The sequence below is a fragment of the Balaenoptera physalus genome (genome assembly GCF_965194825.1).
Source record: "Balaenoptera physalus genome assembly, chromosome: 7".
In the NCBI taxonomy this organism is placed as follows: domain Eukaryota; kingdom Metazoa; phylum Chordata; class Mammalia; order Artiodactyla; family Balaenopteridae; genus Balaenoptera; species Balaenoptera physalus.
The window spans coordinates 117817301-117833004 of NC_138886.1; the positions used below are offsets into that span (position 1 = coordinate 117817301).

The following is a 15704-nucleotide window of genomic DNA, read 5'->3' on the forward strand; positions in this document are numbered from 1 at the left end:
GGGGGCCACTTCAGGCCGGAGGGACAGAAGAAATGTCCCCAGGTTTCTCTGAAGCATCACACACGTGCCTGAGCTGTCGTCTGCTGAGAAGCCGCGGTACCAGACACACCAGCCTGACGTGTCAAGTGCGGAGATGAGTGACTGTGATAAAAGCTCCGAGCCAATGTCAAGTCTACCAAATAGAGTCGCAAACAGCTCCCGGGCCTCCAACAAAGGCTCCAGACATAAATCAAAGAGCAATCTTCCAACGTCGGCGGCATGGGAGGACTGGCCACTTGTCGCTCTTCAGTGTTCCCGCCACGGTGGCACACGTGGAGAGTAATTACAGCTGGTGGTGTCGTGTGAGAGTTAGGACGGCCAGGTCAGGACCTGGTGATGGAGTGAACGCAGGGGGTGATGGGCACCTGTGTCTAGAGATACAGACTACCTCTCGCCGTTTGCATTTACTCCCAGAATCTCAGGGGATCACTGAGAAATATTTTCCCTTTGAGGTGTTGTCTCCTAGGATTTATATAAAATGCCCTCTTTCTTTATCTCCAGCAGCTGCTTATGAAAGTGTATTTCCACCTTATATCCCTGCCAGGGGAAGAGGCCTCAGGAGATATTCCTAAAGGGGTCCCAGGGATAAATCAATGTTCACAAGAACCTCATATTATTAGGAAGACTGTGAATTCTGCATAAGGTGACCTGGCAGCATTTGGAGGCTGGGGCACTGTCCACTCCTGGGAAAAAGTCTGTAACACTTCAGATGGGAAGTCAAAAGCAGAAGGAGCGTCCCAGCCTTGCCATCAATGCTGTTCCGGTCCTCAGATATGTGATGTCACCCAGAGGTGGGCATGGCCTTTTCTCACTGGACAGTTGGCTTTGTCATCCGAGTGTCCTTGTCTCTTTTGATATGTCTGACATAAAGTTTATATGCCAGTCTTTCCAATAAAAGATTCCTTTTTGCTCCTTCATTGTGGAGATAATGAAGTTATTGGAGTTATGAAGGAATTGAAATCGAAGTTTTTCATGTGAGGGCAAGAAGCACAAAAGAGATATTTATATGCCCTTTATTTTCTGGCTGCTTTTTTTTAAAAAAAAAAAATTTATTTATTTGGTTGTGCCGGGTCTTAGTTGCAGCTCATGGGTTCCTTAGCTGTGACATGCAAACTCTTAGTTGCGGCATGCATGTGGGATCTAGTTCCCTGACCAGGGATTGAACCCGGGCCCCTTGCATTGGGAGCACAGAGTCTTAATCACTGTGCCACCAGGGAAGTCTCCTGGCTGCTTTTTTAGAAAACATATAATTGCCCCTAAAGGACACCGTGTCAAGTGTTTTGCTAGAATGTGAACAGAATGGGCCTAACGCTCTCTTTCATTGACTGGAAATCCATTTTCGTTACGTGTTACACATCTGTTGTATAACGCTCTATGTCACCAATTCACAAAATAATCCTGGAACTTGCATTATACACAGGGGCCTCTGTTATAACGAATACATTTCAAAACAGTCATGTGATCATGTTAATATTTTAAACTAAACAGCAGTAGACCTAGAAGCCAGTCATTGTTATTGCCATGGTATTAAGCCAACCTTGGAGCACATATAAATCCCACAATTAGTTCACAACTGTTTTCCAGCACAACCTTTTCTCAGTACATGCATAAAAAGGATTTGAAAAATTAACTATTTTCTAACTTCTGGCAAAACCATTTCTTATTCTGGAGAAGCAGCAATTTCCAAGGCCAGAGGAACTTCCTGCTATTTTTCTTCTCATTCTGATACAAGGGCGGGTCCGAACTCTGATGCTCCGTTTCTAAATCGTGTTCTTTCCAGGAAAGAGAATCTCTCTGATGACTGTTCAGTCCTTTTGCCGAATAAATGCAAAAACATATGCAATCTTCTGTTTCTCAGAATGGCCACAGCGGTATTTCAAGTAAGCAGGGTCCTGCCCTTTGGTGGTACTGGGAAACCTCCTTGGACGTGTTTATTGCAGTGCCAGGCCCTCCTGCCTGGGAGTAGATTCTGAGGCTTCGTTTGAATCTGTTTGGATGTTCCCCCTTTGCACACATCTAACAATTACTTGGCAGTTTGAGGTTTTAATTTTGGCTTTCGTGTCTCAGGCTTCTCTTGAAAATTTTTTAATTTTAACTTTTTATATTACGTCCTTCTCGTCAAAGTAAGAGACAAGACCCTCTGAGATCAGGAAACCAATCTATGTTGATCCTGGTTGTCACAACAAAAGGATGCGGTATTCCCAGGATGAGAACACCCTTGCATATTGCAAATCTGGGCTTCCCAGGGTGCAGAACCTGGGGCTGGCTCTTCGGTGGAACTGAAAACAGCAGTCAACTGTTTAGTGACATAATGTGGATTTTTATAGGCTCATCTCATTCTACAACCAGATTGCTCTCTGAACATTTGAGATCAATCTTCACTCACTCTCTGGAATTGTTCAGCACACAGGTTAATTTCTCACTATTGATTTTCTCCACTATGCATCTTGAAAGCTTCAAGACCGCTTGACCTACACACACACAAAAATCTCTGTGACTGTCAGTTTAAATAGAGTAGCTCTTCAAAAGTATGCTTGAAAAATCAGTAAAGATAACGAAATAACTCTTCCCCACGTATTAGCAGGGCAGTTTCACTGGACATTTTGATTAGATTTCAAGGAGAGAACAAAATCATGAACATTTACGCGAAGAGGTTTCATATGTTAAAGCTTCTGAACGTGAATGCTACTCTTGTGGGCATCCCCAGGCAGGCATATTATTCTCATCTAGGGACTGAACATTTCTAGTTAAATCAGAGTAGAAACCAGAACCTTCTTGGATAACGGAAGAGGCAACACAGGACGAAAAGCACTGGACACCAGGCATTGGAAGACCCATCCGCCCTGCCAGGAATTAGGACCACTCTCCTCTGGGCTTTCGCTATTCATCTGTAAAAACAAAGGGATTGGATTCTAAGTGTCTTCCCAGTTCTAAAATTCAATGCTTTTATATCCAAGACAATATATATATTTTTTATTCATATGAAAAGCGAGTTGAAAGAAAACAACAAAAGCAAAATAAAAACTTTTTTTCTACCTGAAAAAAACTTGAGAAATATATATATAAAACAAACATCATCCTTTCCTCTATATATTCATCCCTGTATATTCCTCCCCCACCCCCATTGTTATTGAAAAGTAAAAAAAAACTTCTTTTAAGGATTAAATGTTCCATTTAGTTTTTTAATCATCCCTGAAATCTTGTCCCATTAATAGAATATGGGGTCAGAAGCACTTTATTAATGGAAATTCCTTCAATGTGCTTCCAAGGAAAACTAAACCATCCTTAATACCTACGATATAAAGCAAATAAACAAAAAACCCCAGCCGAGAGCAAAACCCAACCAGTTCTACGTCCCCAGCACTGATCAAGCATAACTGAAGTGTACTAAGCCATTTTCACATCACTTGGAGTGTAGATTTATTTGGATTTAAGAATCTCCTGAACAAATTACATCAACCTCACTCCATGTCCTTCCTTAATAAAACTATGACTGGACAAACATCAGACTTTTAAAATTCTAAGAATAATAGAAAAGTAAAAATAGATTTCCTAGGGAAATTCCTCTCCTTAAACCTTACATGGTCTTGCTGCTTCTGTGAAATCTTTCTCTTTGGAGTAACTTGGTAGCATAGTTTTTCGTGTTTGTTTTTCAGCTGGATTCATACAAGGGCACTGAATTAGAACTTCAGTTAATTTGCGGAGCATGAATTTTTATGACCAGTAAGTTACCTCTGCTGTAAAAGGAAAATGGCAGACGTCAATGAAGGCATGGAGACACTCCAAGTCCATTTCATGATGTAATTTAAGTCTTAGATAGCACACCCTCATTGCAAAATAAAACAAGAACACAGAATGGTATGAGCACTCTAGAATCATCTGCAGCACTTTTAACCATTCTAGTCGGAGAATGGCCCGTTCTAAACCTGCGACAGGTTGTCAGAGCGGTCATGCCCTTCACCTCCACCCCACCCACCCACTTAAGAGGATCCATTCATAGCTACTCACTACTGCAGGATTTGACCTGAGAAATGCTAGGATTTATTAACTCAGCAGTTGTTTGCAAAAGTCCCTAAATCATCTTTGCCCTTGGCCAGCAAGGGGACTGCTCAAGTTCTCAGAAGCAGCTGGTGAGTTTCTTAGCCAAGTTCTTCAGGTGCAGGAAGTTCTTCGGGACAACCTACTTTGACGTGGCATTTACATATCTTTAAACCAGACTTCCTGGATCTAGGAAATGTTATTCCTGACTCCTTTGACCCAGAGACTGGCTAAAATTTAGTTTTTATAACCTGTAGGTAATCACTGTTTCTTCCTTCCTTTTTTCTTTCTAGGAGCTGGCATGGTAGTTAAATTTTTCTAAAACAGTCATATTAATATGTTCAAAAATCCACTGCTGAGTCTCGGAGAGAGGGTCACATCTGGCCATGAAAATCTTCTTCTCTGCAGGGCTGCAATCCATGCAGCTGTTACTCACAGGATGGAATAATGTTCTGTCCTGCAGGGATCGGGAAGAAAAGAGGAGACTGATATCATACAAGGTGAACGCTTGGAACCCAAAATATAAAGAGGAAGTAAAATAACCCTGCTGATACTTCAGTGTATACCCAGAGTGTGAAAAAAATAGACCACCTCCCAACTCAAACAACAGGAGGCGGAGTTGCCACACGGAATGTGGTTTCCTAGGAACCGTTGGTGCAATGTGGGCCCTCCAAGCAGATTCAGCCAGAAACAAAGAATTCATTCATTCATGGATCTTTAAAAACTATAATCCATTCATTTCCTGCTCTGTGGTAAGCATTTTGTTACACGCTCGGGTTTGGAAGATGAAAAGTGCATGAGGTTGCTTGTCAAGTAGCTGCTAATCTAGCTGTTTGGGGAGAGGAATGCGTACAGAAATGGTCATTTAGTCCGCAGCAGACACCACCGCAGCCACGCACACACACCCAGAGGACCAGAAGAGTCATCATGTTCCCTAGCCTTGTACTGGGAAAGGGAAATACCAGAGGACCAGGGACCAAGTGAGCTGGGTGCTGGGCTGCCCAGGTCCCAGGATGAACTCGGTGCTGGGGGTACACAGTGCACAGGCAGAATCTCCAAGCACAGGCTCAAATTTGTTGACTCTTGAGCTACTGCCTCTTCCTGACCCCTTTATCGGCATCGCTGCTCTTCCTGGGATGCAATTCTCCCCGCCTTTTGTAAAGTGGAGGGAGGCGGTGTTAGCTCAGTATGTGATAAAGAGAACGGCTCTGTGAATGAAGGTGCTAGCAGGGCACAGAGCTTAAGTGGTGAGCAAGCCCATTATGTGAATAGCCTCTATTAGTACACACTGCTTTTTATTGTGCAATCAGGGAGAAGGAAACCAGTGCTACGAGAGAGGGATCTTTCCTTAACTAGCAATAAATGCTTTTGTCTCTTATCGTGTCTATGCATTAAAAAAAAAGGGCCAATAACATGTAAAAACATCCCCAGATCGCTGCTGAAATTTTGGGAACAAGTTATGTTTTATTATTTAGCTTAGGAAACATTTAGAGGGTCTGCTTATTTTCTTTAACTGAGGGACATTAGACTCAGCTTTTAGGCATCCCATGTTAGCATTTCTGGGTTACACTGGTTGTCAACTAATATTTAACGTCCTTTCGGACCCGGATGTTTGCATAGTTGGGTGCCCGTGAAGGAAGGAAGAATAAGGAAGGAGGAAGGTGGCCCCAAGCCTCGTTTGCATGTTTCCACTTTCAGTGTAAACACAGAGCTACATCTAGTACATAGGCTCCCTTCTCTCCTCTGCCCTCTTTCAAGTCTCCCAGGTTTATTGTGGATTTCATTTTCCTTACACACGAGAGGGCTGCTGATTTCTCCTGCCCATTTTCCTCATCCCCTGCTTCACTGGCTGCCCTTTGACCCCAGGGCAGCCGGCAAGAGCTCTCCTTTCACGGGCGAGGTCGCAGATTCTGGAGGAGGAGGCTGTGCCCTGAGCTCACCTGCCTCTTCCCTCCTGGGGCTGATGTTGATGCTGAGGTCACAGATCCCATCCCACAGCCGCCCCCGCGCCTCCCTAGGCAGCAGCTCCTTGGCCCTCCCACCCTCCTCCTCCCCAGCACCCCTCCCACTCTGACTCCTGCCCCACTTTCTACCAATTTAGCTACACAGGCCTAATATATTCCCATCAGCTTTTCAAAGAGCATCCTTAAGCTGCTACATTCGTGAAAATTCTATGTGACCTGCTAAATTCTAAAATTCACTCTCTTCCACATCCAGGTACTTCTTTTCCTTCTAAACTATCTAGATTTCTTCCTATTGTCACTTTTGTCAGTAGCTCAAGTGGGGACCCCCCCATAGACTCGCAGTTTCTCTCCCCAAACACATATTTCCGTAAAAACTAAAAAATGAGGAAAAGAAGGAGTAGAACATGTTTTAATTCTCTTCCCTTCTCAGTGTGTGCGCCTCAGTGCGGATGCAAAAGCCAAACCAGATTTTCTGAACATGTTATTTTTCCGAATGTTATTTTCCAAGCCATAAGGTGATCATACTTTTCCAAATCTCCAGCTGGAATACACGCTCCGGCAGATCCAGGTATGCTCGTGGGGATAGTCGGGTGGGATGAACAGATTCAGCACGACCCTGAACCATCCAGAGTATGTTTCTGTAACTATACTTCATGTTCTCATAAACGTTGAAAAGTAGAATTCCCCACATCTATCTGTGTCTGAGACGCTTCATCAGTAAAACGAGGGGGTAGATAACATCCATCTCTGAAGCCTCTCCCAGCCATAAAATTGAATGAACATTTTTTTCCAAAGTTCACTGGTGACGAATGACCGGCCATCAAATAGACACTATCCACCATATTCTGGGGACTAATAGATGATTGCTCTCTGGTTGTAGACTGGGCTTCCGTGTCTTTGGCGTGTCCAGCAGGTCCTAAAGGGGAACCTTCTGGAAGCACCTTTAGTGTCCCCAAAACATGCGTTTTCCACTTTGACCTTGGGAGCTACATACATTGCCATCATTATATTTCTCCTCAGCTCAGCTTCTGGATCGCGAAACGTCGTTACCGATGCTTCTCCTGGCTAGCGCGTCGTCGCTGGTGAATGTGGCCTCTTGTCCGACACCAGCCCTTTTAAAAAAATTTTTCTGGGAGTCTAGTTGATTTACAATGTTGTGTTAGTTTCAGGTGTACAGCAAAGTGATTCAGTTGTACATGTACATCTACCCACTCTTTTTTAGATTCTTTTCCCATATGGGCCATTACAGAGTGTTGAGTAGAGTTCCCTGTGCAATACAAGTAGGTTCTTATTAGTTATCGATTTTATATATAGTAGTGTGCATACAGTGGAATATTACTCAGCCCTGAAAAGGACAAAATAATGCCATTTGCAGCAACATGGATGGACCTAGAGATGATCATACTAAGTAAGTCAGACAGAGAAAGATATCACATGATATCACTTATATGTGGAATCTAAAAAATGGGTACAAATAAACTTATTTACAAAACAGAAATAGAGTTACAGATGTAGAAAACAAACTTATGGTTACCCAGGGGTGAGGGAGGGGAGGGATGAATTGGGAGACTGGGATGGACATCTACACACTACGACAGCCCTTTTCTCCTTTAGTCTCCTCCGTCATGACAAGATATGCTGGCACAGAACCAAATAGAGTTTTCTCCTCTGGGATAGAGTTCTGAGCCCTCTGGCAAGTCTGGTGTTCCCTGACAACCCTCCTGAAAGGGCACTTTTACCTGGACTCTTCTCTGTTCAGTCCGGAGGGAGGGCAGAGCCTGTGCCCCGGGTGTTCAAAAAGTAACGCCGCAAACTGTATCTCCTGCATCCTCCCGCCTTCCCTGACCGCTTCCTCCCTTGTTTTATTCTGTTTTGTTTTTGCCTAAGAAAGTTAGAAATCCTCGAGCAGGAAATGAAAAAGTTCAGATTCAGCATTATGGCACTGCCCTTCATAACCAAATCAGGTCAGGCTAAATTCCAATCGGTCCCCAGGGTGAAGGCTGGGTGGGACTTTTCAAGTAGGTCCTGGAGAGGGGCACCTCTTCAAAGCAAGCTGGTGTGACCCTCCAGGGTATTCAGAGGCCAGCACTAAATTTTATTAGATTCTGTACCTCTGTAGGGTCCAAATTTTAAAAGAACAGGTATGTTGTAGAAAACATTACCCGCTGTGTTCAGGGTAGTAAAAGAATCAAACGTCAAAGATGCAGAGGCAGTAAAATAGGTGGGTGAGTTCATAACGTACAAGAAGATGACCCTGAGAATAAACACCTACACGGCGGCAGGGTGCAGGGGGCCAGGGCTTTATTCCACAGGAAATTTGGTCATATTCCTGTCACACCGCTCATCTGTTACATGACCCTGGTTAGTTGCTTAATTCTCTGAACCTCAGCTTCCTCACTTGTGAAATATAGATAATAATATCTGCTTCACGAGTTTGCTGTGGATAAAATGAGTTAATATATGTAAAATCGCGGGCACAATGTCCTACATGCAGTAACTAACGAAGTAATGGTTATTCCACGCCTGCTCTCCTCTTAATTTGTTTTCAGTCAGGGAGCGTCCCCAATTCTAAAAATCAGAACGCACTAACCATCTGGTCTGAGACCAGCTATTCAAGACCAAATTGCATTTTCTGAAATCCTGGCGAAATAGAATTTGCAAAAATTGGCACCTGCCTCGACCCGTTATCCGAATGGATACATCAGTACCTCCTGGTTTAAGCAAAAGATTTATGGACCAAAGTAATTAGTTCAGGAATGAGCTCTTCTGTTTAGTTATGGTCCGGGTTTGTACATGTTGCCTGAAATACAACATGATCCAGGGCATCTGAGTTCAACAAATATTTATTAAGGCGCCTTTTATTTTCCGGTGTGTGTTAGGAAGTAGGCATAGAAAGATAATCTAAGATGCCTCCCCTGGCCCAAGAAGTGGGGGAGACCAATAGGTAAACAAGACATGTTTGAAGCAGAAAGTGTCAATGAGATTGTAGCTGCAGGGGAATAGGATGAATAAAGAAGAATGTGTAAACAGAGACATGTGAACTAACAGGTATATTTATACATTCAATTTATTCAACAAGAGTCTACAGGGTGCTTACTATCTGTCAGGCACTGTTTTAGGTGTTTGGAATGTATCAATAACCTTAATAATATAAAAATTCCTGCCCTTCTGGAGCTTACATTCTAGAGGTGGGGTTGGGGGTAGAGCAGTAGGGCACAGACCATAAACCATGAGTGTAATTGTTTCCATGGCCTGTTCAAAGGTGACAGGTGACATGGAACAAATCAAAGCAGTTCGGAGAAACTGGAGTGCCAAGGGAAGGGCTGGTGTGCAAACTTAAATAGGGAGGCAAGGGTAAACCTCACTGGGAAGGTGACACTTGAGTAGGTGATGTTTGAAGAAGGTAAGGGAATTGGCCATGCAAGTATCTGGAGGAAGAGGTGCCAGATGGGGCAACAGCCAGTGCAGAGGCCCTAAGCAGAGATGCAGTGTGTGGGTTAGAGAAACATGAGGAGGCCAGGGTGAGGGAGAGTGGTCGGAGATGAGTCAGAGGTGATGGAGGGCTCCGTCCATCATGTGCTGGGGACCAGCAGGTCGCTTGGCGTGGCCCAAGCACAAGGAGCAAGGGGGAAGATTCCAGAGGGTGACAGATGAATTCCACATCATGAAGAGACTGGGGTGGAACGCTAAGGCTTGACTTTTCAGACAAGCGTGCGGGATGGTTGTTGGAGGATTTAAAACAGTGGAGTTAAGGATTCACATCTTGGGTGCCTCGTGCTGGTGGCAGAGAGGAGGATGGGGTGGGAGTGGGGGACTCTGGATACAGCCGGAGGCACAGCTGGAGGCTACTGCAGTGGTCCAGATTTGAGCTGAGGTGAAACCAACAGCAATGGGGAGGAGTTGGGGGTGACCTGAGACATGGTTGGAAAGCTTTTTCAGGAGGTGAATGCACAGGGCGTTCTGATTGATGGGACGTGGGGATTAAGGTGGAGGGAGGGGATGACTAGAGGAAAAGCAGTGTTGAGGTGAGAATTGCAGAAAGAGGAGCAGGATTGGGGGTGGGGATGATGATCTCTGTTTCAGGTATAACGAGTCGTAGGTGTTTATGGGACATCCAGGTTTAGATGCCCGGAAAGCAGTTGGGTGTAGGCTGGACCTCAAGATAGCTTCTCTGTAAAGTGGGGAGAGTCGAGTTACTCCCTCCTGCTGACTGTTCATTTCTGTGTAACTCACGTTGACAGCAAATGCATTTGTGAGAGACATCGCCTTCATGTCCTTTTGTTTCTAGTATGGATTTGAGAGAAGGAAGGCTCGGAATTATGAGGCTAGTTTTTAATCCTAGTTTTATCTCTGACAAGAATCTCTGATGGCCCCTTCGTTTGCTAGTGATTTCGGTTTTCCATCTGCAAGACGAATGGAGTGGGAGGAGGAGGGAGGGATGAGATAAGGGACAAAAATATCCGCTTTCCCACCTCCTAGGGTCGTGGAGAAGAACCAGGTGGATATTATGAGTGGCCTCTGAGTTCTGGGAGAAAGACACATCAGATGGTTTTTTTCCTGCCTATTTTTGCTGTTGGCATCTGGGAGAATGCGAATAACACCTTGACAGGCATAAAAGGGACAAAGCAGTCTGATTGCCTATCCTTTTCCATTTTTTCTTTGGACAGGTACAGTTCCTCACAGGGGGAGAAAATTGGTCTTCCTGCATCAGTGGATAATTTGGCCAATCAGAAATAATGCCTCTGATGCCCCGACCGACAGAGCCCTCGGTGTGTGCGCTGAGACAGTGCTGGCAGCCCCTGCCTCCTGCTGCATCACTGGGTTTCTGGGCTACAGGCAAGTGATGGGCATGAGTACACCCTCAATTCTCAGAGCAGCCAGGATCATTACAGAATCGGTTGTGATTTGTTAAATCTCTGCTCTTCACACCATTCAAAGACTTCCCAGCCTCTTCGCTAAATTCTTAGCATGGTTCCGAGGTCTTGTATAGGCAGGCCTGCCCCTGGCCTTAGAATTCATCATTTCCCCTCACACTCAGACGCTTCAACTGGCTTCTCCGTTCTTCCAAGGAAACCAAGCTCTTCCCTACCCGAGGGCATTTGCATAAGCCGATCCCTGTATCTGGGATTTTTTTTAAACTTAATTTTTATTTTATATTGGGGTATAGTTGATTTACAATGTTGTGTTGGTTTCAGGTGTACAGCAAAGTGATTCAGTTATACGTATATTGGTTTGGCCAAAAAGTTCATTTGGGGGACTTCCCTGGTGGTCCCGTGGGTAAGACCTCGAGCTCCCAATGCAGGGGGCCCAGGTTCGATCCCTGGTTGGGGAACTAGATCCTGCATGCCACAACTAAGGAGTCCACATGCCGCAACAAAAGATCCCACATGCTGCAATGAAGACCCGGTGCAGCCAAAATAAATAAGTAAGTAAACAAATAAATAAAAATAAACCAAACTCCTGCCAACATTACATAAAAGAAAGTTCATTTAGTTAATGAATACGTCGTTCAATAAAGTTCTTGAGGAAAATGAAAAATGTGTCTTTTATTTTTACTTAAAACTGAATGAACTTTTTGGCCAACCCAATATATATATCCATTCTTGTTCAGATTCTTTTCTTCACTTGCCTAAATCCTACTCATCTTTTAGGTCTCCATTTAAAAGCTACTGTGTCAGAGCAGCCTTGCGTACCTCTCTGACCTGGGTAGAGCCCAGTGTCCCGTTCCCATATTATCCTGTACACTTAATGTATTCAATTTAAAAATCTGTCTGCTTCCCCACTAGACTGAAAACTCCAAGAGCAGAGAAAACCCATCTGTTCCATATCTTGTTTCCATCTGTCCATAGCTGTTCATCTCCCCTCAGTAAACCTGCCAGCAGTCACATCAACATAATAATAGCTGCTATTTATCGAATATGTATTTATGTGCCTCGTAGTGTTAAATGTTCTACCCAGATTTTCTCATTTTATCTACTTCATCCACATAAGCAACCTGAAGAGAGAGTGAATGTGGACAAACAGGAAGCCAGGTTCGTCTGTTTATTTAACAAATGTTAATTCAGCACCTACTACGTGCCAAGCAGTGTTTTAGGTACTGAGGATACTGCATGAGAGAAAGCAGAGAAAAATCCCTGCACTTGTGGAATTTACATTCTAATATTTAGCGACAGTTAAATAGCTAAAATAGTTTAGGAAGACGACTAGACAGCCTATCATTGCCTCTATGTAAACTTACTAGGAGAGCTAAAGTCAAATCAGGAGAAGTTTTTCGGGCACCTGAGAGAGTAATAGCTGACACTCATTGAACTCTTATTAAGTGCCGTGTCCTAGGTGCATTTAGCTTTTATTTCATCATCACAATAATCTTCTAAGGTAGATACTGTTATTATCACCATTTGATAAACGAGGAAACAGAAGCACAGAGTAAGGAGAGTAAGGAAGTTTCCCAGGATCCCAGAGCTAGGACCACCGCGGAGCCAGAACTCGAATCCCAGGTTCCTCAGGGTCCAGCCCCTGTGTTCTTGGCCTCAGCCTGTCTCACCCCCGTCTTCTTCTTCTTCTTCTTCTTCTTTTTTTTTTTTTTTAATTTTTGGGCCATGCTGCACAACATGTGAGATCTCAGTTCCCTGACCAGGGATCGAACCCTCACCCCTTGCATTGGAAGCGTGGAGTCTTAACCACTGGACCGCCAGGGAAGGCCCTCACCCCCTTCTTAGCCGAGCCAACTGGCGGTCCTGCTCCAGACCCACACATGCTCAGTAGGGAAGAACTGTCCTCCTTAGCAAATACTAATTTCAAATTTGTATAGTTCCGATTACCAAGATCCTTTAAAGTTTGACAATCTTGATCTTGACAGGCATTCAGTTCAGGAAGTCTTTGTCCATATGTCAGAGCCTGAGATAGATTGTGATGAAATCTTTTTACTAGTGACCAGAGGGTGGCAGTGCAGCCTGTTAGGTAAAATGGTAACCAGCAGGGATATGGCTAAGGTACCCAGATATGGCAAAAGTTAAAAGGACGTGACGACAAAGTGACTTCAGCTGGATTAGACACACAGAAACAGAATGGGAAGGCAACACTGCTGAAAATGTAACTTCTTTGCAGGGGTGTATGTACTCCCCTCCCAGGAGTTAACCTCCCTCATCTTTGAATTGTCAAGTTGCACTGAAGATCACAACTTCTCAGGGTACAATGCTCATGTCTCCTATTGTGTCTCTTATTATTTTCAGAGTATAGGGTATGATGTAGACATTGTGCATCTGCTTTTCAGCAAGATGTTTGAAAATCCCCCTTTGTTTTCCTATGGGTAAGCTGGAGAAATGTGGGCTAGAAGATAATTCACCATTAGGTGAATTTGTATCTGGTTGAGTAACTGCACCCGATGGACCAATGTCTCCTCCATCATAGGATGGAGAGCTCGGTTCTGGGCCTTGTTCATTGGGATCAACAGCTTAGATGAGGGCCTGAGTGCACGCTACTTTGCCCTAACTCATGGCTGGAGTAAAACTAGTTCACCTGGTAATAAGCTGAATCAAAGAGTCAAAATCCAGGCTGGGGTAAATCTCGTGAGGGAGAATTTAATAGAAACCAATGGATGGCTACCCAAGTATAAAAGGTGAACTGTACAGGTAGAAGACTACAGAGACGTGTCTGTGTAGCAAAGCAAGAGTGGTTTTTTTAATACTGAAAGCTCATTAAGAGGCCAAGTATGTGAAGTTAAGGCAGAAAGTCAATCAACTCAAGCTAGTTCAACAGGCATATACTGCTCATAACAAAGGGGTGCTAGAAACTCATTCTATTCTTTGGTCAAACACACCTAGAATGCTGTGTTCCCTTTTGGGCATCACGCCACCCTCTAGGACCATCTGGAGTGTGTTAAGAATCTGTGTCCAGGAGGCTGAGGTAGGTCCCAATGAAGCTATCTGAAGAAAAATTGGGCCATGTAATTGGAAGTAAGGAGTAAAGATCAGACAAGCCTTGTTCAAGGATCTGGAATCCGTCTTGACCAAAATGGATGAAATTTAATCTGTGTGGTACCAAAAGTCTTAGAGCTTTGTGATACTTGGTACTGTCCAGAAATGAAGGGGCCGGTCAGGGATAGTGTGACTGTCTAAGTATGACCACAAGTCCAGGATTTTGTAGTGGGGCTTCATTTATCAGAACGAGAGTCGAATTTCACGCCTTTTAATTAAACTCTGTTTCCTCATTTTAGGTCCTAAATCAATACGAAACCGGAATGATTTAAAAATAACAACCTTGTGGCCATCCATCTGGCATCTTCGTGAACCAGCAGGATTTTATGAGCTGAGAGGCTAAAGCCCTGGCACATAACACAAGGTACCATAAATAGTCAGATGTGGGCACATGCCAAGAATTCCACCCACTCACTTTTCAAAGTACTGTGACTGTTTCACTGTTATCAGTTTAGCCTGACAGGTGTCTTTTTATCTGTATTTTCCTGTTTGATGTTATTTTTAAGCCCTTTCTTATGGAAGTTAAACTATAAGGACACCCCAGAGAGCAACTCAGAAAAGTGATGTAAACCTTTCACTTTTGGACTTTGGGGAGGCTGTGAACTTGGTTCTGAAACCAAAAGATGTGCTAAGTTTCATCCATTGCGGCTTGGGGTTCCTGGAGGGGATCGCGTCAGTAATTGAGCCCATTTAATGAATACTTATTTACAAATGTCTACGTAGTAGTTATTAGGCAGGCCATACAGAAATACAAGAAAAAGTTCCTGCCCTCAGATAATTAACATCTATAAGCGGAGACTTACCATGCATAATACAATGTTCTAAGTACAAAGAAGGGAACAAAATGGTATAGGAATACAAGCAGAGGGGCAATTTCCAGCTACAGTAGGAGGGAAGAGTAGGGTAAGGAAAGTAGGTAAAAACTGGAACTAGAAAAGTGATTCTCCATCTGGCTGCCCATCAGAACCTTTTAGGAGCTTTTTAAAACTACCAATACCCAGGCTTCTCTTTCTAGAGCATCAGTCTATCCTTATGCCAACAGCACACTACACTAATAATTGCATTTTTGTAATGTTTGGGTACCTGGCACTTTTATAGTGTTTGATACTTGTTCTTTTTCTTCTTCAACTTTTTCTTCGTTATTCTTGGCCCTTTGATTTCCATATAAATTTCAGAAGCAGCTCATCAATTTCCATAAATAAACCTGCTGGGATTTGATTGGTTTTGCATGAAATGCTAACACCTGCTTGAGAACGGATGCCTTCACAATATTGTCTTCTTATCCTTGAACATGCTAACTTTCCTTTGTATTTTTAAAAGTTCCTCTTAGTGATGTTTTGTAGTTTTCTGCATAAAGGTCTTGCACATCTGTTGTGAGATTTATTCCTAATTATTTGATACCTTTTATGGTGATCAAATGGAATAAGTTTAGAATTTCATTTTCCAGTTTTTTGTTGCTGGCATACAGACACTTGATTGTCTTATATTTACCTTGTATCCAGAACTATGCTGAATGTACTTACTAACTTTAATAGTTTAGATGTATAACCTGTGGATTTTTTTTATGTACACAACTATGTCGCCTGTGAGTAAACTGTTTTATTTCTTCCTTTCTGTTTCTTATACCTTTTAATTTCTTTATCTTGCCTGATGGCTCTGGGAAGCCCCCCTGTGCAATGTTGAATAG

The 15704-nt window shown here is 43.5% G+C and overlaps 1 protein-coding gene and 1 long non-coding RNA gene across 5 annotated transcripts in view; one reads left to right on the plus strand and one right to left on the minus strand.

Annotated features, from left to right (window-relative positions):
- Nucleotides 1-15625, plus strand: part of LOC309664098 — a 101045-nt gene extending 85420 nt beyond the window's left edge. The window contains exons 5-7 of one of the 2 annotated variants that reach the window (XR_014265600.1): nt 4371-4829; nt 6472-11466; nt 14257-15625. This is a non-coding gene — a long non-coding RNA (uncharacterized lncRNA). Of the gene's footprint in view, nt 1-4370; nt 4830-6471; nt 11488-14256 lie in introns of those variants that run through there. The other variant, XR_014265601.1, reaches the window with a different exon arrangement.
- The window catches only part of GALNTL6 (polypeptide N-acetylgalactosaminyltransferase like 6), a 1158938-nt gene continuing 1144318 nt past the window's right edge, over nt 1085-15704 (minus strand). For all 3 annotated transcript variants that reach the window (XM_082468905.1, XM_082468902.1, XM_082468903.1), the window contains one exon: nt 1085-4534. In XM_082468905.1, coding sequence (XP_082325031.1) covers nt 4367-4534 — 168 coding nt within the window. In that variant the 3' untranslated portion in view covers nt 1085-4366. The remainder of the gene's footprint in view (nt 4535-15704) is intronic.